This window comes from Adelges cooleyi, unplaced genomic scaffold (genome assembly GCF_023614345.1).
Source record: "Adelges cooleyi isolate 19-005CV unplaced genomic scaffold, UGA_ACOO_1.1 ACOO_flye_CR_arks_rails_tigmint_CR_PRNA_248, whole genome shotgun sequence".
Classification (NCBI taxonomy): domain Eukaryota; kingdom Metazoa; phylum Arthropoda; class Insecta; order Hemiptera; family Adelgidae; genus Adelges; species Adelges cooleyi.
Window position 1 is genome coordinate 1,170,993 of NW_026095913.1, and position 25,763 is coordinate 1,196,755.

Genomic DNA, 25,763 nt, shown 5'->3' on the forward strand with positions numbered 1-25,763 from the left:
AATATAGTCTTGAAAACCTGGTTGAAGTGGAGAAAAAAATGTTTACACCTACAAGGTAGTTACATATCTTTTAAACTGTTTATTGAAATATTACCACAAGCAAACAATGATTTAAAAAAGGTTTTCTGAAAAATAATTTATTGATAATGGTTTTATACTACTGTACACGTTGTACAGTACTGCGGCTGTCATGTATAATCGTATTATCAAATAACGCGATTACAAAGAAAGTTACTATTAATTAATTTGATTTAAATTAAATATAAATTTTAATACTTAGAATTAAATTTTTAATCACCACTTTTTCTGTTCAAAAATTTCCTAAGTGTAGGCAAGACAGTAGGTAGGGATATCGGACGTACGCTTAAAAATAAAAATAAAAACGCTGGTACTAGCCAGTAGATATTTTACCACTTTTGAACTAAGACCTAATTAAGTTGAAATAAAGACAGTAACTTTTACTCGTTAGATTAACTCATTTTTTCAAGTTCGTGTGTGTATGCTCGTTCAACAGCTCAGCTTCCTTGCTGGTAACTTATGTCTAATTCTATACCGAATAAGGTAGAAGTGTAAGTTAACAATAGTTGACTCAATTTTTTTAAATAAATAATATGAAAGACGGTTTAGAATTGTTTAGTGCAAGAAATCCGGTCGGGTAATGTTAAATTAGGAAAAATGAAAATAGTTTTCTCCAATTACGAGGGAAAAAGTGTATCAAATTTCCTCAGTTTTTGACTATTTATTACAAAGCTATGAACAACAGAATACTTATTTGCAGGTCAATATAGTTGTTGGCGCAGATTTTCAAATATTTAAAGGTATGTTATAGTAACATGTTCGAGGTTAATTTATATCATCAAATTATGTGGTTTAACGTGAAATGTTGATAACTCTGTAAATTATGTTTTTGTCTATACAATACTTGTTACCGTTAAGTCCATGATCATCATGCTAAATCGGTCGTTGTCGCCCAATTCACGACAGGTTACATACAGGGTGATTCGTTAAGGTTAAAAACCAATTTTTTTTCTCGAAATAATTGCAATTTTGTAGTTATTCAATTTTTTTAAAAAAACATTTTTGTTTATATTTTTTTACAGTTTTATAAAGTTATTACCTTTATAGTATTTTCCAGGGCTCTATCACTTCCCGTCGTAAATATTTAAACTTAAGTAAATTTAAAAGTAACTACCTATGTAAATCAGTAAATCTGGTTGTCGACCAGTTTAAATGGTGATTAGAGCTCCGGAAAAAAAATTAAAAAGATACAAATTATTTGAATATTGCAATATAACATAAACTCTCTAAAGTTTCTATAAAAAGAAAGACTACAAAACTGAGATTATTTTAAGAGAGAACGAGTGAATGATCTTTAATGAATCGACCTGTATATTGTATTGTGTTAGCAAGCCAATCGATTATGTAGGGAAAAAAGGTCTTACCCAAAATAAAAATCTAAGATAACAACGTGGGAGACAGTAGGTAGGGATACCAGACGTACGTATAGTAATAAACCATACCAGATAAGCACTGGTGCATAGTCAGTAGATATATTACCATCTTTGTACTGAGACCTAATTAACTTGAATTAAAGTCTGTAAAAATTACTTGTTGATTAACGCATTTTTCAAGTTCTTTTGTGTATGCTTGTTCAACAGCTCCGTTTCCTTGCCGGTAACTAGTTCCATAGCGACAAAGGTAGAAATGTAAACATTATATCTTAACTTATTAGTTAATAGTTGACCAAATTTTTCGAATTAATAATACAATATATGGTTTTGAGGTGCTTAGTGTAATCAGTCCGGTTAGAATAGGTTAGGTTAGGGAAATGAAAACACTCTTCTGATGAAAAAAAACTAATGATATTTTGTATCTGTATGTGACAGTAGGTGAGTAGGGCTATTTATCTCTTTATATCTAGAAAGTATCTCATACCAAATATAAAATAAATGAAGTAATTTATTAACTGTAAAATATATATATATTTTTGTTTCATATTTTATTTGATCATCTTATTTCTTTTAATTTCTATTCAATAAAAAAGCGAAAACCGTGATATGTTAATTATAAATTACCTTAAAGTTTGAATCGTCTTGAGTAATTTTTGAATCCATACGGTGTAGAAATTATTATTATGTACTGAGTAATTGGTTCACTATGACCTAGTCAATATCTTAGAAAATATTAGGTATTATTCAATAATTTGTTTACACTTTTATTTATTTTAATACATTTTCCAAAAGTATAACCAATCAACCCTTATGTGTTTTAAACCTTATGAACTTAAGCTTTTCAAATGGTAATTTACATAATTGATTAACTTTGGATAACCAGTTTTAGATAATTACTCTTAAAGTTATTTAAGTTTAAAATTTAGTAAGGGAGGAAGGGGGGGTGCGGTAGTAACCGACTATTATAGTTAGTTAATTTTAATCTTTTTAGAAAATAATATATTCAAATTGGGTGAACTATTAACTATAAAAGTGTAAAAAAGAACAATTAAAAAGAATCTTTATATCTTCTGGGATATTGATTGGATCATAGTTAACTAATCACTCGGATATAGCATATTATACTGTTTAAATAATAATTTTAATAACATTATAATGTTTACAATATCATATTTTAAACTCTAAGCGTTTAGTGAACTCCAGGTTAAGTGCTTTCCGTGAAGTATAGTGTTAGTAGGTAATTACCATTCAATTTTTTTTTTTTTAACAATAAGCAGATGTTCTGTAATTTGTTAGTTAATATTTATAAAAATGAAACCTAGTTGAAATAGTTTTATGTAGCAGACATATTTGTGCAGTATACATATTCATCTGTGTTGAGACTTGTGCTTGGTTTCTCCATAATCTTCTCGTCATGTTTATTAGCGATAAACCCAACTATATTTGATCGGTTATGTTATTTTAGCTTCGATGCGAAACTGTACAGGTAAACAATAAAGGTTGATTTTTTTTTTAATTCAAAAGAATATCTATATTTTTATATATTATAATTATTATGACTTTTACAACGTGGCTTTACTCAGTTTCAATTAATTAACCATTAATTTATCTGAGTGGTATGGACATTGGAACTAAGTGCCCGGATGGATGCTATATTTATACACAGACTATTAAAAAGCAGTAAATGATAACATTAAACCTCATTTACTTTTCTATCGCAAATAATCATTTACTATAATGGCATATCGGAAAATTGTCTTATTGACCGATTAGATTAATCGGTTATTGTATAGAAACAATTGTATTCCAGTTGTCTCAATATAGGTCTGACTCTTAGTTTATGGAGTTAGGTATTATTTGGGTTCAAATGTAGCTTGAACATTTTGCACTCGGTTTCAAATTATACAAAATTGATGGTAAACAAAAATACATATTAAAAATTATAAATTAGTTTAAAACACAACACAAACTGAAACATGTCAGATGAGAACATGCGTAGTCGTAATTAGATAGTGTATTAATTATATATGTAAATCTAATCTAATGTTAATTTTTTTTTCATGGTAGAAAATGAAGGTCTATTTGATTTTTATATGTGCCGTGAGCTGCCAAAAAATACAATATAGCTTTCAATCGTCAATTTCAAATTCGGAAAGTTCAAAAACATACTTACCGCCGTCCAAACTAATTGATGGAAACCGACGATGTGAATTGGAACCAAAATATTGTAATATCAAAAACAATAATTATAACAATACACTGTGGATAGGTAATATGTTTGCTACGTTGATGGGCGAATTCACACCGTTTTCTAAGGAGAATCCAAATTGTACTGAAGATGGGAAGTTGTATAAGGAAAATTTAATCAAACAGGAATTGTGGGCAGTTCAAAGTGTGTAACAAGTGAAATATAATATTGCATCCATTAAAAAAAACTTTACTTATGCTTTATAATATAAAATTCTGTATTATTTATATGGGGCCTAACAATCTTTAAATTATTGTTTTATTTCTTTAAAATGTATAAAACAAACAATTTTATTTAACAATCACTATGCAATTATTTGAATTATTTTAATAATCCCCAACGTTTTGAAAGTATTTTACTTATACACATATAATTATTAAAATTGTTTAGGCTTGAGCATTTTTTTTAATACCTAATTATGCAAAACATGATTAAATTGGATGTTTCGTTGTTATAAAAAAAACTGCTAAAATGGAAATTGACAAAATTGTATAATACGATGTAGTTTTATCAAGAAATTGCCTTTATAGATCCTAGTTTAGAGGCACTTAACAATTAAGGACTTAGTAACAAGTTAAATTTTGTTCTCAGTTGACAAGAAAATTATTTACATTTTAACTAACCATCCCAACTTAGGTAAAAAAAAGTCAAAAATAAGCTTAATATTTTTAATTGATACAGATAAAACCAACGGAATTTTTAATATTTTAGAACTAATGTAAATAGTTATCCACAATATCAAATTATAATTAATTTAAATTAAAATATGATAAATACAAAATTTTTTCATTTTTTTATAATTAATGCATATAATGTCAAATTACAATTAATTTCTATTGTATTATACTTTAATAAACATATAATAATAAGGATTTTGAGAATTATTATTTTATTACCTAACTATATAGAAACATTTACCAAAATGGATGATTATTTTTTTTTAAATATGAGACGGCATGTAATTGTTAAATAAAAAAATACTTATGAATTGCTAATATTTGGCGATAAATGGACAATAATGAACAATATCACTATCACAATAATCATAACGTTGTGATTATACAAAACAAAGTATCATAATAATTATTTTTATTTTGAAATGTTGTTTTTAGTGTACGATTCTTCAGGAAAATATCCCGGTGGCCTTTTATCCGGTATTACATACGAAATGGGACATTTTGACCAGTGTCTGCGAGCACAATCAAAAAACTTGAATTTATACAGCGCCTATGTGTTGGCTAATATTCGGTTTAGACTTCCTGGAGATCCAGCCAAACCATTAAGTAACGAAGGATCTGCTTGGGAACAATTGAAAGTAATTCCTACTTCCTGCATTAATTATAAAATAGTAGAAATAAACAAATTCCATCTTAAATATTAATACAGTTTTAAAGTTCCATGTACCACCGACAAATCCAACTTGTATCAAACATGTAGTAATCATAACAATATGGTATTAGCCTTGTAATATGATTAATTGAAATAAATTGTGCCACTAAGAGTTCACTATTTTTTTTTATCAGATAGGCGTTGTATTATTATGTATAGCGTTGATACGGACAACATTAAAAAAACAATTTATAATTATTAAATAATAATAATAATCCCTTTAGTTTAATACGTACATGGATAATAGGTAGTTTTCTTACATAACAAAGTATCATTAATAATAAACGCTTCCCAAGTCGGGTTAGGCATGAAGACTTTCTTGGGTTTTTAATTTTTAATGAATTATTTAAAATATAAAAATAAACAATAAATTCTTAATTTTAAGCAAATAATTTAAAAAATATGACTATAGTGAGAAATAAATGTGTTTTTGTGATGTACAAATTTAATTATACCGCATGGGTATGAAATCTTATGTACTTATCTACAAGGTGTTTCGCAAAGATAGGACAAATAAAATAGGTAACTTTTTTTAGTGAATAGGTATTTTTAAGATTTTTTTTTAAAATTAATTTTACTCATTTGCGCTATAAACTCGCGGGTTTTATTGCTCTTAACTGTTTTACTTTTTTTAATTTTTTATTATTTTTGTTACATTTTTTTTTAATTTAAGATTTAAAGCCATTTTATTAAGAATAATTTGCTGAGAATTTTGACCGATTGACAGCCAATTTTGGATTTTTAAAGTTAATTAAGTTAATTAAGGACGGGAGGTGGATTGCGGTAGGGTAATGCGTGCACATAAAAATAACTCTACAGTCTACACTCCACCTTTCCTCCTGTTCTAAACTTTAATAAATTTAAAGTAATTATCCAAAAATGGTTTTCACCAGTCAAAAATGTTCAGCAAATTATTCTACAGTTAATTACATATATACGTTCCCATTTAAGTTTCAAAAGTTGACAGAGTTTTGGAAAATACTAAAACAGTAAATATTTAGTAATTTTATAATGTTGTAAAATAACAAAAACCATAAAATTTCAATTATTTTAGGAGAAAATGAGTGTATTATCCGTAATGCATCAGCCTGTATACTTAAAAATCGTTACTTTAAAAATGAATTCAGACTTCAATTCAGTTTTAATGTATATATATATATATATATTTATTTTTTATTTTTTATTTCCAGGTTCAAGACAATCCCATAATTCCTCAAATCAACAACATAAATTGGGCACTATGTATTCCAGACTCGTGTAATGCCCAAGACGTACAATCGTCAATTGAAGAACTATTGACACCCGCCTTCCAGAGTCACAACATATCCGTCAGTGTTTCTGTTAACTCTGCTTTGTACACATCCAAAAGAACATCACACGCTCGACGCACCGATGGATACCTCGTGACATTTTAGTAAATGGCGTTTAAAAATTTAATCCCAACTAACACACATCGGTACCTCACTGGCAGTTTTAATTTATTGTTAATAACAAAATGATTTGTTTTCCCCAGCACAATTGTAACGCTCGTTATTCTTGTAAATATTGTCGGGACTTTGTACGAAATGAACGTTATCCAAATTGATCGCTATGTCAACTCGAAAAACCACCCGGTCTTAAGTGAGTGATAATAATTATTAAGATTCGTTGTCTCGGTACATATTTATTATTCATTGTTGCTCGTTTCAGGAACAATATTGCACTCGTTTTCGATTAGGTCGAGCATGAAGAGTGTGTTTCAACAGCCCAAAGTCGAACACCTATCGGCAATTAATGCATTGAAAATCCTCAGTGCCACTTTCGTCATTTTCGCCCATAGGTTTTATTTAAATTTAGTGATTCCGACGGAAAATCCCGAGTTCATTAACAACGTACGTCTAATTATTTCATTCAGCCACACTGAACTCAATACACGGAACGCGTATTCAAATTGAAAAATGCCCCGACCCGAAAGGCAGCCATTTTGTGTACCAATTTCATGGAAAGTAAAAATGCTACGTTACTTTTCCACGATACACATTAAAAATAGCAGATTAATTGATGACAACACGGTCACATCACCGACTATTTTCGTATAGTCCGTGGTTATGTATTTGTTAAATCATAAAAAAAAAACAATAAATATCATGGATAAAACAATAACTGTTCACAAAATGGCAGCCTCCTACTGGTGGACATTTTCATAACTATATGCAATACGCGTTCAATGTATTGAGTTCAATGCGTTCAGCTCACAGTTAAGATTTTTATTGGTCTCGTCGACTCATTAATATCGTTGGTATTGTATTATAGGTCTTAACAAATTTTTGGGGAAATCTAATAAAGTCTCAAGTTTTTTTGGAAACGTTTTTCATTATTTCTGGGTTTTTTATGCATATTTCGGTAACCGAACGACTGAACAAAACCAAGCGATTGAATTTTTTCTTCATTCTACTTTACAGAATGTCGAGGTAAGTTGTTTATTTTGTTATATTTTTTTTTTCGGTGAGCCGCGATAATTATTGTTACTCTTTTTAAAACCGAGAAAATCACACTAAAAACGACATGCTTATTCTTAACGAAAAAAAGATCTAATTAGCAACAAAATTTGTCTTTAAGTAGAGTTCAGCCCATCTGCACAACAATACACCAACGAGTTAAATATTTTTCTTATTGAATTCTGAATTCTTTTTTTTAGAATTTGGCCAGTATATATAATGGCTTTATTATTGCATGTATCCATTTTCCCGTACTTGGGTAATGGTCCATTTTGGAATGCTATAATCCAGACGGAAGTAGAATATTGCCGAAGAAATTGGTGGACCAACATTTTGTTCATCAATAACTACGTCAACACTCAGGAGCTCGTAATTATTAAATTATTTTTTATTCATTACAATTAGATAGATAATAATGATATTAGTATGCCTTATATGTATATTTGTGTATTGTACATTACACAAATTAGTATGTCTTCCAATATAATGTTAAATTTTGGTGTGGACTATATATTTTCATTTCACAATGGACTTGGCTTTTTCAGTGTATGATTCCAACCTGGTCTTTAGCGTGCGATATGCATTTTTTCATAATTGGGTTATTTTTATCTTACGCTGTGTGGAAGTGCGAAAAAGTCGGCCTTTGGATTTTCGCCATTGTATTTTCAGCATCTATGTACATACCGGCAATGACGATCTACAACAAGAAGTTAAGGGGACTATCCACAATAAGTGCAAGGTAATAATAATTATATGTATGGCGTTGATTTATATTATGTAATAGGAGGGTGGTCATCCCCTGTGAAATCACCTAATGTGTGTGTGTGAATTAAGTTAAAAAATGTTTGAATATTTTATCATAGATTCTTTATAACATTCTTTCGCCATAGGTCCTTGATAACAAAAAATTTAAAAAACAATTTTCAAAAACAATTAATACATATATAAACTAAAATATATAAGGTCCACACAGGAATAATTTTTATAACTGAAACTAATAAAATCATTTTTAAATAAACGCTTTGATGCAAATCCATATCTTAATGCTTATGTTTATCTTCAGTTGAATTTTAAGATCTTAAGCTTAAAAACTTAAAATTAAGAAAAAGTTTCCAGTCCTCCTATATGGAAAAGGGGCTATGACATTTTTTTTATTAAGTTAGAAAATATTTACATTTTTTAAGTGTTTTTTTTTCAATTTTAAAGGGGAATGGGTAAGTTTATTTAATTGTTGGCCCAATAATGTACCTTTCAGGTGCGAATCCTTATCTATAGGTAAGATTGTTACATGAAGAAATTTATTCAATGGTTAAAAAGATGTCGCTCTGGCTCCGATACAAAAAAATAAAGTAAAACCATATAATTATTGTAAAAACAATACCTTCTCTGCTACGGATCAAAGCTAAAATGTAAAAAAAAATCTCTTAATAGTTAGCTATTTTCGAGACTATAAATGAAGAAAAAAAATTGTAAACATGTATAATATGTGTATAGTGTTGCGATGGATCTTCGAAATAATCCTTATTTCGTTAATATTTACACAAAGAGTCAGCAGAGAATTACAACTTATCTGATTGGGATAGCAGCGGCATACGTGTACACAAAACTTAAACACAGTAGAGTCAAATTGTCTGCTGTGAGTACAATACGATATATTTTGCATTGCACAGCGTCGTAAGTGTGTATTGAAATCGTCTTGCTTGATTGTTTTTATTTTATAGAAAAGCAGAACACTCGGTTTTGTCACTTGTGTTATACTGATAATCGTCTGTCACCTTTTGACCGGTTACTTTTATATACCGGGACTTGAATACAACCCAAGACATCACATACTGTTCTATACATTGCACAGGATTGTGTTTTCGCTGTGCATATCGTATTTAATCGTCGTCAACGCAATATCCGGTTTTGGTAAAAAATAAATGATAATAAAAAAATGTAATCCTTATTTTTTATCCGACTGACAAAATAATCTGAAAATGTTGTAATAATATACCTACATATTTGTGTTTACCTGTGTTTTAAAAATATTAGTTGTATATTATATTTCTTCAGGTTACATCACTAGATTATACGGAAGCCATTTTTATTCCGTAATTGCAAAATTCTCGTACAGTATATACTTGACCCACAACATGTTTCAAATGCTATCCCTGGGTTCTGTTAAATCACCGGTGGAGTTAAGCTGGTGGACTTGGGTATGGAACACAAATCATTTTCACTACACCCCACAGTGGTGACAGAAACCACATTAAAAGAGGCCAAATTTGTCTAAAAGTATTTTTTTGATCATGTGTTTTAGTTAAACATAAGTGTGAGCATTTATTTTCCAAAAAAAAAATTGGCCTATAGTTGTAGCTAGTCACATTTAATAATTAAATACATAAATTAAACCTAAATCGTATGGATTGATTAAACATACATTTTAAAATGTTTTTACTTCTTTCAACATTGTTCTTTAGATAAACAAGGCAATCTAAAATTCTAATTTTTTCAAAATAAATGTTCGCACTATAAGTGCCTAACAATATTTTTTTTTTTAGAAATTACACTTTTAGCCACTTAAAAGTTAAAATGTGGTTTCCGCCCCCTGTGTACCCGCCTAAACATTATCGATGTGAATTTAATTTATGAGTATATTTTAGTTCTGGTCTGTCCAAGGTGACTTCATGATATCCCTATGGGTCAGTATGCTAATAGTTATACTATTCGAAACACCGTGTCTAAGAATGTTCAATAAAATGTTTGCATTTTTAGAAGGTAAGGCTAATTATTTTAAGGATTAAATAATTTTCGTCAATTAAAAATTTACTAGTATGGACATTTTCAGCTGAATATCAAAAACCGGAGCTATCTAATACGGTTTCGAATGGAAAGCATAAAATTAATTAATCAAAAACCATTTATTGTACTGAGAAGATAGTAATGACGCCAAGATTTTTTCTTTTTTTTTTTACTGTAAATATCATATTAATACTTAAGGCGTATCATTTTATATAAATAATAAATACACTGTATGAATAAATGGTGTAAGTCAGTGTTAGACAACAACAAACAAATTCCACTGGCAATACAACAAGCTAACAAACATTTAATCAATAGTTTCAAATTAATAAACTTCGACTCACGCATAAGTTAACTCATTGCTTTTGATAATACCTAATCCTTAAGAGTGTATCATAAAATTAATGTTGAGCAAGGATTGAAATTTAACCATTAAAAATGATGTTGAAGTCAAATCAATTTTATTAGAACACTTTATTATTTACGGATTATACACATAAGTCACGCCTACGTCTTGTAAATTTTAAGTTATATTATAAATTATAATTATTGTAATCTCTCCTCGTTGGTTATTTGTGAATTCTGTTTTCCAACTGGTTCTAACTATATAAATGTGTTGAAAATTACAACCTGACTGCTTGGATGTGTAAGTAAATCAACAGTCTACAGGTACAGCTTGAGATTGCATTTTAATATGTTAGTACAATTTTAAGCACATTACTACCGTTGTGATATTTTTATTGATTTTTAATATTTCTACCATTTAGAGTTTTGCATCGAAGCGTTTATCTGTAAGTTATTTTACCTATCACTGATGATAAATACTAAAAAAACCTGCTACCTCTCCGCCAATGATTTTTCATTGAACTATTTCCAAAGATCAATTATACGAATATTAACTTTATTCCCATTGATTATAGCTTTGTTTACAATACAGTACTCACAAAGTTATATCAATTCATTATCAAGTGAACGGTACAAATCGTTTGTACACAAACACATGCAATTTTGAATACTTTGTTTGACATATCTTACATGATACATATTATCATTATTTGAATCATCACTTTTATCGTTACCATACCAGACAAACACAGGGTTTGAGATGAACATAAAATAGTCAGAAATAATTTGGTAAGCATTAATACGATTTTCTAGCTTCGAAAAAAGTTGATCTATGACAACATTACCATCTGTGTTTTTCCCCAATAGGACAATAATATGTTGGTCGAAAGGTACATAATATAATATACTTGATGTTGGCTCCCGTTTCGCTGATATATTTGCTTTTTATCATCGAATATTTGATGACGAAGGGGTATACCACCGTATACCTGATAAGTGCAAAAAAACTGCACACCTATTTCAATCATGGCCCATGGGTATAGGTACTACATATTTGTACACCTAATCAATTTTCAAAGGCGTTTCCAGTGGATTTACTGCGTTTCGTTTTAGGAGTAGAAAAACAAAAACGCGGTTCTCTTTCTATTGGACGGCCGCAGCATACAACTGCTTGCTGGGTAGGTATAATAATAATAATATAATAATCATAGCACGCCATCTGGATAAATATTTTACACATTTACCGCCGACCGCCAGCAGATGGCGTCGCCGACAACTGTTTATTGATCAAGCGAGATAAACCGCCGCCCACGCACTACCCTGTACAACGCCATAATCTCTGATAACAGCAGCCGAAGAGCACCGCGCAGACTTGTTGATCAGTTACAGTTTCCCATGGATCCCGCACGGTTAAAAATTTAACGTCACCGATCTATAGTAGTATTAATATTATTGTATGATCTATAGTGATTTTTTTTATTTTAATTTACCACTCCGATCCGGCGTCTGACGATCGTCCGAAAAATGTGCGAGCAAACACGCTGAACAAAATACAATATAATGTATAGAACCGTTTTGATATTTGTCTACTTTTTCAACAACTGTCAACCGGGCCTGTCGGATCCAATACTCGATCAAGTAATATTGTTATTATTCGTATACATTACTATTATTTTGTACTCACCCAACGTGTGCTCAAGTAGGTTTTTTTTATTTTAACCTAATCAACACCCGTTTGCCTCTTAACGTAGCAGCTGTTACGCAACACCAATATGTTTATTCACAATAATTATTAATAATGTTTATGTTTTCTATGACGTTTATTCGTTATTACTTATTGCCATATTTCATATTTTTTTTTTAAAAAACATTGATTGTGTTATTTAGTAATTTTTCAGTAACTTTGATCCCATTAAATTCCTATTGTATTGATATAGGTAGTTAGTATATTTTGATCATATTATGGTAAACTTTGTTACTAATGTCATTATTTTAATTTTTCTGTTATGTTTTTAAATTTATATGCATTTAATGTATAATAAAATACAGAGAATTAGGTGCAATATTTGTTAAATAGTTATTATCAAACAAGATTCTTTAATTGATATAATTTTAACAAAATAAATGGCTTTTCAGAACGATTCACTATACAGTACAAACAAACCCAACCACGATGTACCAAATGAATTTCGTAAGTATTATTTACAATTAAAATATATTGCCTAATTACCAATTTCTAGTTTATTTTTGAGTACTAAGATTTTTTTGAGGTTCTTAAATTTTTCAAGCATAATATTAAAAAAATTTTCTTTTTGCCGTTTTAAGTTCCTAGTTTGGCAATAATAGTATGATTTTTAGACAGAAGGAAAAGCAATGTCGGTACAAATATTGACGCAATACTATATCGCTTAGCTAAGTTTAATTTCAGAAAAATGTTTGCCATTGTTCTTTATATCTGTGGCTGTTATATTGTCAATGTACATCTCGAGTTGACAGCTTAGCTTAATTAACTTGTACTTAAATAGTTAATATTGAATTACAATACATTGTGTTAAATAATATGATTCACAGACTTACATGAAGCTCTGAGTTGGCCGTATCCACGTAAAATCGACGGCAGTATCGGACACATATCTGGCGTTTCTGTGAGCAAAGACGGACTGGTGCATATATTTCACCGAGCCAATCGTCAATGGGATCAAACCACATTCTTAGACAACAATGTGTATAGTGATAAAGGCCAAGGACCCATTTCCAGTCCGACGGTAGTAGTTCTAGATCCGAACAATGGTACGGTGATTAACCGATGGGGAGCAAACAGGTAACGGACTTATAGCCGCAGTAATATCTCTGTTGTACTAATATTTTTTTTTATAACAATTATTTAATTCTTTTATAGATTTTTCATGCCACACGGCATCACTGTCGACCATGAGGACAATGTGTGGCTCACCGACGTAGCTCTACATCAAGTATTCAAATTTGGGCCTATCACAAAAAATTGTTCGGAAAATTTATTAATGGTTTTGGGAGTACGCTTTGAACCTGGGAACGAGTTAAACAACTTCTGCAAGCCAACTTCCGTGGCTGTGACCACTAATGGCGAATTCTATGTAGCTGACGGCTATTGTAATTCGCGTATAATAAAATTTTCAGCCGACGGGAGAGTTCTGTTGGAATGGGGAAGATCTACCAAAGTCTCAGGTTGATAAATAACGGTAACTTAATTAGGATACAGATTTCGTGTTTAACATGTACGTCTCACTTAATAAATGTTTTTATAATTGCCTAAACTAAATAATATTGTTTACAACTGATGATAAAGAGGAGTTAAGCACGATAAATTAGCATTTTTCTCCACTATAATAGATAATGTACAACCAAAATTGAATTTAAAATTAAACAGTATTTAACGAGCAAACAAATAATAAATCAAATGTTTTAATCATTTAAATAAATATTCAGCCTCAAACTAGTTGCTTTAAATGGAGAAAAATAATTTTTAATACTCTTTATAATTGTAAATATTATGTTATTTTAATTATTGATTACATACTGTTAGTTTTACATGAATATTATAAGCATCTAACGGCACAGAATAAATTAAATCAGACTGGTAAAAGAAAATGAACAGCGAGTACTGGATGTCGGTAAAAAATACAGAATAAAATACGAGGTCAAAAAGATATATCACTAAAGAGATTTGTCACTGGTAACAAATTATGTTGGATTTGGTTTACATCTCAAAGTTTTAATTTTGTTAAGTCTGTGCTAATATAGTTAGATAATCTTTACAGCCTTTGCATTGTGTTTATTTAATATAAGTTGTAAAATTTGTATACGTTACTAAAATCAAGTTGATTTGTTTGTTTGATAATTTTTTACCAATGTACGTTGTTTGCTTTTGCCATATTTTATAAAGAACTTATTTAGTTGTTTTCTCTAAATAAAGCAATTTTCTAATTCTCTACTAGTATTTTTTAAGGTGCATGGTAAAGGCAATTTTTCAGTAAAACTTAGTATTAAGCTAAAATGTGTAAACATATATGTGTATTAGAAAGAGGTATTTGTTTTTTCATAATTTATATTTGAGTTTGTATAATGCATACCTACAACATATTTTTGTACAAAAACATATTTCTACTTACATTTCTAAAAACACTCCATGTTTTGAAAACTGTTGTCATATTATGCATTTTAGAAGTCACTTAAAATAAGAATTAGTTGTTTTAGACCTAAGTAATTATTAACTATTTTATAGTAGTCCACAATTTTTGGAACATTGTTGTAATACATTTTGCTGTATCGTTTCAGGTGAACTCATTGTACCGCCGTACCAACTGTGGATACCACATGCTCTTACGTTGGCCGAGGACAAAGGTTTGATCTGCGTAGCCGATCGCGAAAACAGCAGAGTTTTGTGTTTCAGCATAGACAATGGGACTTTCCAGTTTGAAATAGTATCGACCATGTTTCAACGTGTGTTTAGTGTCGCTTACTCGCCGATAGCAGGTTAGGTTCGATTTAGAATTGAAATCTAGTCTCACGATATGAACAAAATTTATCTTATTATTAACTTATTAACCTTAATAATTTGCTAACTTTTCCTTACAGGTGGACTGTTTTATATAATCAATGATCGCAATTCCGATGTCATATCCGAATCCTTAGTCGAAGGGTTTGTTGTAAATGCAACATCATTGAATTTAATTGGCAGATTTCATCCTGCCGATAATCAATTTTCACGACCGCACGATATGGCTGCTTCTCCGGACGGAAAATCTGTGTATGTTGTTGAACTGGTACCGTCTCATGTCTGGAAATTCGATTTGGGTATATTTCGACATTCAATTTGTTAAAAAAAAAATAATAATACTCAAAGTACTAATAGCACCTGTTATATTTTAGATTTATATTTTCAAAAACTGTTTTTGAATCGAATCACCACAACAGCTCCAAATAACGCAACGGACTCTTCGTTTAACATTTACGATTTGGAAAGTAAGTTACAGGAATTGAACCTATACTAAACCATGCGAGCCAAATAAAATGTATAAAGTTGTTTTTCCATTAAAAAAATTGTACCTATATTTTGTATTTTATTTAGTTGTTTAGTGTATTTTTTTTTTTATACATTTTGCACAAATATAAAAGTTAAACATCCAATTTAAATTATTTTTTCAGAATTGTCCGGCATCCGTGATAAATCCAGTCGGAAGGTCATAGTGATAATGCTGTTGTTTGCCGTTGTTTTGTTTTTTAGCGCTGCAATATTCGCCACCGTTCTAATATATTCAAGAACAAAGTCGATGAGTAAGTCCTAACGATAAACCGTTAAATCTTAATAGTGTTTAAAGCCTAAGTACTTTATTGCATAGAAATGTAATAGATGTAAGAAATCGAAAATGGCATTTGATGAAATGCTATTGTTGACGTGAATGACGGCAATTTTGTCGCTGTATTGAATAAATTTATAATTTTTTTTTTTTTTGAACTTATGGTGGTTATTGTTTTTTAAGTCTCACATTAAAAGTTAATCGAATGTTAAATAATTAGAACAGTTAGATCATTAGAAAATAATGTTATCAAAAGTACTGTTATAATAGTTCTATTCTTTAATTAGATTAACAGCTATGCAAATGCATTGTATGTTAATTATTATGAGTAGGTAGGTATAATATTACAACAAATAAAATAAATACATATAAATGCAATCATTATGCACAAGCTCGGTCCGGTTGTTTTTGGCGGGGACGGGGGGAGGGTTGGAAGCATAAGGTCAATATTTTGATGAGCATGTATTTAAAGCGTACCTATTAGGTTTTTTTACTTTATTTTAAAATCTTATCTTACAAAGAATTTAATTTTTTTTTTATTATAAGAATTTTTATAAAAGATATTATTACTAGGAATGTTTAAAAAAGTTTACTTTTTCTCCCTTATAAACGAGAAGAAACGAAAAATAAAAAATCTAAAAAAAACCAAACGTTTAATTTAACTGTGTTTGGTTTTGTACTATGTTTGTTTTTTTAACATAACAAAAAATGTTTGGTTCGAGATTTACAAAAAACTTAAATTAAAAACAATAAAAAATAAAATGAATAACTCTAAATTTAGTCATTTAGTCATGCAAAATATAATTTCGAATTTGGATTCTGTAGGGTATAATTGAAATTTGTACCTCACCTTAAACCTTTATACCTATTTATTCAAGCGTTTGGTACAAAAGTGGAAATATTCAAACTTCCGAACTCCAAGTCATTTTCGACTAATTATTTTTAAAAAATAAAAATTTGTCCAATAAATTCCTTAAAAACAATTTCAAAATTTAAACATTTATTGTTTAATATTTTGGTTTTTCCCCTATATCGTCCGTTTTCATTTATTGAGTCTATGGTCGATAGATAATTTTTTTTTTTTGATGGGGTGGGGTTGTTGTAACGATATAAGGTTATTAGGTTAATTCGGGTTCAAAGACCTTTTATAAATACATTTATATAATATATATATATAAGTTTTTTTACCGACATTTAGTGTAATATCTGTAATCCGATTCGCATCGAAGTGTGCTTTTTTTAAAAGATTACCTGCTGCGCGTAGGTACACGTAATTTGTATTTAAAAACAAAATATGTTTTAATACTACTTAAGTACGTTTAATCAACTAATGCATCGCCGCGTTTGTCTGAGTATTACCTGAAAATCACATCGCAAAGTCCTTTAAGGGCTTAGCTTACGTTCATATTATTATTATGTACGTGAAATAATGTGTTTGTAGTTCATCAAACATGGCGCAGGCTTTGGAAACCACATTAAAATAAGATCAGTGGCACATAAAACCACAAGTGCAGAGGTATGTACATTAGGGCAGATTTTAGCAGTAGGTACTCTTGTTAGTGAATAAGACTGATGTTAATTTACTACAATATGAACGATATGGGTTTTCTATAGAATTTTGACTTGGTGGAGTTTCAGCCGGATTATAACCAAAACAGATATAAAAAAAAAACCCTTTTCCTCCAAATGGGATGAAAACATTCCATTTATTTCGCTTTTTTTGTGTAGTTTTTGGGCTTAATGTCTGAAAATTTTACCAAAGATCAATCTAGAATGGGACTAAAATTGAATAAAATTAGGGTTGATGCTGGTTGCTTGTTTTTTGTTGTATGACGAAAACACGTAAGTGAATCAACAGTCGCCAAATATCCGAAAAGTCATAAAAAAAATGCATCCTAAAACTAAATATACAATTTTAAGCACATTATTGCCATCGCAATATGCTTTTATCGATATTTATATTTCTACCATTGAAGCTTTTGTGTGAAAGTGATTTTATCACTTACTGTTAAATAACAATTCCGGTTGACCTATGACCTCCCCTAACCCAATATGACCCGTCGCCCACTGTAGTGGTTTCTTTTTATAATATTTTTAATTTCCAATTAACGTTGTCGATATTTGGGTATTTTCCGAACGGACTGGCTCCGGGCTGCGAATAATTCCAATTGAAAACTTCATTTTCGCATTTTTGCTTGAAACATTCAAACTATTCCATTACCTAGAAACTTGTGTTCGAGGTACGCAACCGCGGCAAAAGTCTCCTAAGTAAGTATATTATTTGGTCAACTGTACGGCCGAGTAATTAATAAAGCCGCGTGTCCACAGTTTACAACTATGCCGATTAATCTACACTACTAGATAGGTAATACGTTTCACCGTCACCACGTAGCGACTTTACACTTTGGTCGGACAATACATTTGAAAAGCCCTCTCCGAAACTTGTCGAATAGTTAGTAGGAATTACGTTTGGCTAAACCGATGGAACACTGATGATGTCATTGAGGATTGAGGAATCGTCATAATATTGTGTACAGAATAATATAATATACACTGCAATACACAATATCTGAACAAAAATAAATTTATTAAAAAAAAAAGTTCTTAAAAATCTAAATGGCTGTAAAAAAAATCCGTTTTGTGGTATTTTTTTGTGTCTTGTGAATTTGATTAATTGTTTAAAATTTGTTTTTAGTATATTATTTGCTGAATTCAGAACGGATGTCAGAATTAATTTAGAATTTTTAGATTTTATTTAATACACAAAATAAATTATAAATCGTTTCGCCAGTCGATACGCTGGGATTCAGTGAAATAATTCCTTAAAAATATAATATATATTTTAGGTTTTATGGCAAAAAAAGAAGGTAGAATATTATTATCGCTAGCGTATTTCAATACTAGCAAAAAAAAAAAATAAATGGAAAAACTCTTGAAAAAAAAAATTAGTTTACCTGAAAAATCTTCAATTTATGTTTAAAGAAAGAAAATGTCAACATTTTAACTTAATCGAATAATATTTAAAGGTGACTCAAAGCTATTTTGTCTTATTTAGTTAAATATCAAGTGTGCAGTTGATATCTTTTTTTTGAGATAATAATGAATAAAAACTTGCATGTATATGAGAAAGGTATTTAAATATCACTACTTAGTCCATTTTAAAAATAAAAAAATTGTTTTTTCAAGTTAGTAAATAGTTTTTTTTTTTAAACCAATAATAAATCAAACATTTTTTTGGTCCTTGAAATAAATTTTTTAATATTTTATTAATTTATGTTGTAATTTAAAGATTACTTTAAAATGTCGAAGAAGTATATTTCCTGTGTTAGTTTTTTTTTAGTCTACAGTAAGTATATATTTATAAATAGATAAATTTAAATAGTAAATTAACCTCGGATAGGCCAAAATATATATATTTTTTTAACTTACTTTTGTACTATAATAAATAATTAAAGTACATCAGAGCAAAACTTTTAAAAAAAAAAAAATATGTTTTAGACGACTTTAACATGTTTAATATAATATGTATTGCTAAGAAATTCAACAGGGTTTTTAAATGAAAAAATAGAGTGTATTATGCGTTTACTACAATAATAATATAATAACATTTGTGTTTCGCCATCGACGCTTTGTAAACAATTAGAGGTTTGTTTGGCGAATTTCAGTTATGTTTTTCGGTTGCGCTTTACCTTTGAGTAATGCGTTTATAAATTGGCAATTGTGCGGTGGGCGGCCAATTTAGTAGAGTGCTTACTGTTTGAACTTACTTTCCAATATCGTAAATCATGAAGTGCAATTTCTGTATCATTTTGACGGTCCGCAGTAATAATAATTTGGTGCACGGTCCGATTACGAGACGTTAAACATTAAAACTTGGCCGGTGTAAACACAGTACGAAATTAATGAGATTCGTTCTTGATAGAGAACAAACTGAACGTTCAAACATAACAAATTATCGTTATTGTTATTGACAGAGACAAAGTGTACACAAAGCAATGGTACAACAATTACCATTCGTTTTCCTAAAAAATACGGTACACAATCATGTTTATATATTGACTTAATTTTTTATTATTCTTTTTTTCGAGTTCTACAAATTTAATTACTGTCGTCTTATACCCGAACTCGTTTTTGATGCGCATAGCAATAATGATAATGTAATATTTGAAATTAATTCTGCAATTATTATTCGTATCGATAAGAAACACCGATACACAAAGACGTCAAGAAAACGCCTTACTCTTTTTTTCTCTCAAAAATGTACGACTAGACTTGTTGGTCTTATATTTTTACGTTGGATATTAAACATACAATTAATCAGATTTTTCTAGTTGTTTTATCTCGTATTGTATTGTCGACGATACTCGATTTGGTTCACTGGACTACAAATATGCATTTTTCCAATTATTATTTTATTTCCAAATGTTTTATGATGACCTCTCTGTACGTTTTTCGAGCTCTCTCCATCATCCAGGCTCTTGACTCTTTATTGTATGGGATTTTTTAGTGAAGTTTTTTTTTTTTTTTTACACCTAGTCTACACCGAGTTTTACACGTTGTAAAAATATAATTACCGCAAATCAGCGTTCACGGTTATTGTATGGAAATTGAACATTACCTCCGGAGCTGGTTCCCCGTTAAATTGAATTAATGGCAATGTTTTATTGTTTTTTACTACGGCGGAAAGTCACCCTGCATAGCTTGACGCGAACGATAAAAAATTAATTGGACCATTAGTCCGTTATCAAAAAAACGTTTTCGTTTCAAGTGTTTCCTTGAACAAACATTGTGTAATAAAATAAAATATATATATTTGTTTTGCCGTCTATACCCTTGATTTCCTGTTTAACACCAACAAACAACCAACTATACCGCCACGATATCAGCTAAATACATTATTTTATATTGTATGGCCCCATTTTACACTGGTGGCGTTTTAACGAGTAACTTTAAATAACGGCCGAAATGTACAATGGTAATTTGTTTTTAAATACCTTACAGTTGTTCATCCGTTTTTATAGCTTTTTCAAACTTAAGACATTCATTAGCCGGGCGAACCGCGAACGTTTCAAGTTAAAACTTTTAAAGAATCTAAATGTTGTAGCTCATAAACGTATTCAGCCGCCATACAATTAAAAGTTAAAAACGTGTTCAAATAAAAAAAAAATTTAAAGGGAAAAACAAGAACACGGAAATAATTTGATAATAAAAAAAATATATCACATATTATATCAATAATGTCATCTTTCATTTGAGGGGCTAAAAAAACTAACTTGCAGTGACAAATTTTTTTTCAAAAAATTGGTTTTGATCATACGTTTTTTTTGTCAATGCATACATTCTGTGGCCAATGCAACTGTTCAAATGCTCTGGTTTTACAATTTTTATTTAAACAATACAATTTTGATTTTGCTCTCGTTAAAAGTCTTGTAAAAATAACTTGTGTTATTTTGGTTTTCACCACCTCACGTACCTATACTTTTTCTCATTTGCCATCTTATCCCATACAAATTGGTTCGGTTAGCCAAACCATCATCTTTTCTTTATTCACTTCACATATCTTCGGTCTAAATCTATTGGCGCTTAACTCTCTCATCCCTTATTATAACATGTTTAAACCGCTTAATTTATTATATTTCAAATTACTCGCTATTGACGCCACTCCTAAACTATCAGCTCTTGTTCGTATATACTTACCACAATACAGGCTCCTAAAACTGTCTCATAACTTAACTATTGATCTACTTTAACCCCTGTAGTGTTAATCCTGTAAGCTCATCCGCTAAAACTACTATTTTTCCCGATCAAATACTGTGCTAATAACGCGGTATGACCTTGTTGAAGTATTTCGGGTCCCATTTGGCGACGACCGCACTATTTGGAGCTATATCGAAAGCATTAGTGAAAACATAACGTTGAAACAATTTCCGAAAGGATTTGTTAGCGGGAACCCATCTCTCTACCGATGGTATCTAGGGGGAAAAAAACATAGTCTTTACACCGGTAAAAACGTTGAAAAAATATTCTCTTTCTCATTTATATATACCAAAAGAAAAAAGTCTAATCCGAGCTTTTGGTCCAGCACTCGCGGTTAGTATTATTAAAATAGGTCTGTGTTCTTATTTCGGCTTAAAACAAAAAATATTGTTTTTTTTGTTGCTTTTGGAGACATAATGTTTAATGAGTAAAAACACTATGAACATTACGACCACATGGCCGCGTCTGAGCTTTTGCAGTAAAAAACGAAAATCATTTCTGGTCTCTTTGAGGTGGAATTTTGTGTTTTTTTTATATTTTAATTAAATTAATTAAACCGTCGGATAAGGATTTGTTGTTGTTCTGCATGACGCTGTTGTACAGGGTAAAGGGGCAACTATCTCACCGTTTTGGTTATTCAAAACCCTGTATATTCGTTAACAGCTTTTTGTTTAAATTATGTGTTTCGGTGGCGGATCTAGAATTTTTTTAAGGGGGATGCTAAAATTTAGGTCTTGTAGTCTCTATCAGGCCTGGTGACATGACCTTTTTTAGTCCTCAAAATATAAAGCGCTTACATTTCAAAACGATTACCATGAGTGATGAGTGGCATATTTAATAGCACACCGCTAAAAAATTTTCCTTTATAAAAAAAAAAAATGGTTTTCAATAATGAAAAAAAATAACTTGGGTGACAAATTAAAATGAATTACTTTCTGTCATTAAAAAATAACTAAAACAATAAATTAAAACTTTCTGTTATAAAAAAAAAGAAGTCATAATTCAAATTAATTAAAAATTATTGAGTGAAATTTGACAACTAACATAATTCGAGATAACACTATTTCAATAAACTTATAAACAGTGTGACACAATATTCTTGTCTAAAGCCCGTGCAAGGTAGTAACTTGTGTTGCATACCGTTACGTCGGGAGTTCTAATGTATTATCAGTTTTTTAACAGTCACGTTTAGTTATCAGTAAATTATTGAGGGTGAAATGACAGTCGTTGAATGACTAGTAGGAAAAAAATGTATCACAATTGTTTAGAAACGCGCCCAGCCTACTGAAAAATATTATTCAGATAAAATAATTGTCTGGGACGTTCTTGGACACGCGTGCTGCAGCTTTTGTCTTTTACCAGATGGCAACATCCCAAGGGGTGTGTTTTACCATCCTAGCACGCTCCCCCTTTAGATCCGTGCTCGTTTTACATGCTTTTAATCCATGTTATCTGGCTGAATAATAAGAAATTCAATGTCGCCATTTTCGCGTTACACTTTCACTTGCAGTTAGAGATAAGAGATAACATATCCACGATTGAATGTTTTTCCGTGGAGCTGAGAAAATAACGAGGGTTTTTTTTTACTTTGTTTTACAGTTCACCGGAGGGACGCGGCACTTGGTCGGTGGCAACCCAGGACGACCGGTGTTGCTGCCGAGGGGTTCACGCTGGGCAACATGTTCAATTACAAGCAAAGAGCCGGTTTCGAAAAACTAGCCACGGTCGAAGCGAGCGAAGACGACGACGACGACGACGAAGACAACGATCTGAAAGTGAGAGCCTGAGCTTACACTCATCACACTTAGGGCCTCGGATTAAATGTTTTTTTTTTTTTTTTATCATTCCTACACGTCGACACCCCCTCGATTAAAAAAAAGGTCGTAGCTCGATTTTTTTTTATTGGAATAACGTTGAGAAAAAATCGGGGAAAATGACATGCCTACGACACTCCTAGTCGGCGGTGTCGATTTGTAGGGTACTGAAATCTATTTGTTAATATACTCTATAGTACAATACTGAATACTTATAATACTTATATTATGTTACACATTAGTATTGTCGTCAGGGCCTTTTAACATTTTATTTTATTTTACTTTGAAAGACTGTCTCGTGCGCGTTCGTTTGACCGTGGAATTGTGCACAATTCCGCGTCGACCGCATAATCAAAAACCGTATACTTAATGTATTTTATAACTTTTAAACTCTACAACTATTGTAATCGCCGTCAACGATCAATTTATACATATATATATATTATTGTCGACAAATAAAGTGCAATTACAAACGTATGTAAACGTTTTTTTTTTTACACACCACCGCCGTACTGACTTACCTCCTCGGTGTGAAGACGGGCAAGGGTGATGTTATTTTCTTGCAGTTTGTAAACTCATGTTAATTGCCTCGATCCCGGGATTCCAAAGAAGATATTATTATTATTATTTAGCCTCCGAGCTTTGAGAGACTCTATAACTGTGACCCGTGCGCGGTCGCAATGCCCCCGGGAATAGCTTTTGTGTCCCAATAACGTGAATACAAACCCAAAACCCTGTTATCTAAACCGAAAGCATGTACGCATTGTTTGCCCGCTTAGACGACTTCCCGAACATGACTCGATTTTGTTTAATTGAAGCAATAAACCGATGACTATCTCTGGACGGGATCGCTTTACATAGTAAGTCTTTGCGACCGGTCTATTCGGACAATTCAAATAGTACGGCACTCGTATAATACCGAAAAACATATACAACCCAGTATACGATATAATATTGTTTATTAGGAACCGTCCCGTGCACGGTTTAAAGGGGTCTGCACACCCAATTGAATTGCATATTACAGCAGGCTGCGGTACACAGTCAAAAGATAAACTTACAAAAGGCCCGGCATTTGCGGATACCCGAAAGTATTTCCGATCCGTTCGAACGGCGTACAACGAAACGTTATGTATGTATATTTCTATATAACGTTGGATCCGGGTTAAACAAAACCGTATCCGTGTACCACCAGTAAGGCCCCTATCGGTGCGTATATTTTAAATCGAAGAGTTCATCAAACGTGGCCTAAAGTAAGTATTTGCATCCATCCGGGCAGAGGTATGCGCGGCACTCCTTGTACCTAATACACAAAGTAAATACAAATTTGCTGGAAATAGTTGTTTTAAGAAAATCTGATATGTATGATATTCTGACCGTTTCACCGAGAAAGTGGTACATCACAAGTCATTATCATTATTTTCGAAAATTGTCCATTTAGAATGTATTTTGGTCAACAAAGTGTAAATCAATTAATATAGTCGTTTCCTCACACCCCTGTGGCTTGTCCCCCCACTAGTTGACCGAGATATTGTCAAGAGTGACATTGGAATAGTGTGGTATAGCAATGTCTGCTAAACATTCATTTACATAGCAATACCATTCAATAAAACTATTAGGATCACATTTTAAATGTGCCCCAACATTGGAACCTCACTCTCCTGCCAAGTTTTGATTTTTAGGGTGGTAGGGAGGTTTGAGAATATTTTTTTTGACAAACGTTAACTTTGTCTGGGAAGCAAATCGTTATCAGTAGGTAAAAACGTGGTTATAGAGTAAATTTAATTAGAAAAAGGTGGTAGTCATCCTTATCGATAAAATTGAATTTTTTCATTCCCAAAACAACCAAGGTGATCATAAGGTTTCCATGGAAACTCCCACACCGCTGGTTTCACTCCCTTTGAATTGCGGTATTGTGGGTTTATTGGGTAAATAAAAAACAAAACGGTTCTTTGACGGCCTTTTTTTTTTCTTTTTTTGGATTTCGACCTATAAAGTGACGAGGAAGAGGAGATGATTGAACATTTATGTCTAAACCGGAAACAAATGTGAAATTCGAGTGGCGGCACGCTCGACGTTATTGGAAATTGTTTTCACATTTGTTTTTTTTAACAACAGTTCATAATATTATTATAACGCCCAACGGACGGAGTACGGTTGAAATA

General features: G+C 30.9%; 2 protein-coding genes across 6 annotated transcripts; both read left to right on the top strand.

The window, feature by feature from the left end:
* The first annotated feature begins 445 nt into the window (after positions 1–445).
* LOC126837285 (nose resistant to fluoxetine protein 6-like) lies at positions 446–10,860 on the top strand. 5 transcript variants are annotated; one of them, XM_050571131.1, is made up of 15 exons: positions 1,546–1,698; positions 3,519–3,657; positions 3,721–3,843; positions 4,812–5,014; positions 6,279–6,502; positions 6,602–6,708; positions 6,778–6,959; positions 7,381–7,538; positions 7,766–7,934; positions 8,111–8,304; positions 9,060–9,201; positions 9,287–9,476; positions 9,621–9,763; positions 10,211–10,325; positions 10,396–10,860. In XM_050571131.1, exons 2-15 carry the CDS (start codon positions 3,522–3,524, stop codon positions 10,455–10,457), a joined length of 2,148 nt encoding a protein of 715 aa, XP_050427088.1. In that variant the 5' UTR covers positions 1,546–1,698; positions 3,519–3,521; the 3' UTR covers positions 10,458–10,860. The 5 variants fall into 5 exon arrangements, with proteins under 5 accessions (XP_050427086.1, XP_050427087.1, XP_050427088.1 ...); XM_050571129.1 differs by lacking the exon at positions 1,546–1,698 and adding an exon at positions 446–569 and having other exon boundaries at positions 3,519–3,843; XM_050571130.1 differs by lacking the exon at positions 1,546–1,698 and adding an exon at positions 690–818 and having other exon boundaries at positions 3,519–3,843.
* A 1,155-nt stretch (positions 10,861–12,015) lies between these two features.
* On the top strand, positions 12,016–24,057 carry LOC126837348 (peptidyl-alpha-hydroxyglycine alpha-amidating lyase 1-like). Its single transcript, XM_050571236.1, has 9 exons — positions 12,016–12,332; positions 12,831–12,885; positions 13,266–13,515; positions 13,594–13,898; positions 15,009–15,206; positions 15,309–15,527; positions 15,603–15,695; positions 15,879–16,007; positions 23,387–24,057. Exons 1-9 carry the CDS (start codon positions 12,255–12,257, stop codon positions 23,572–23,574), a joined length of 1,515 nt encoding a protein of 504 aa, XP_050427193.1. The 5' UTR covers positions 12,016–12,254; the 3' UTR covers positions 23,575–24,057.
* The last annotated feature ends 1,706 nt before the right edge of the window (positions 24,058–25,763 follow it).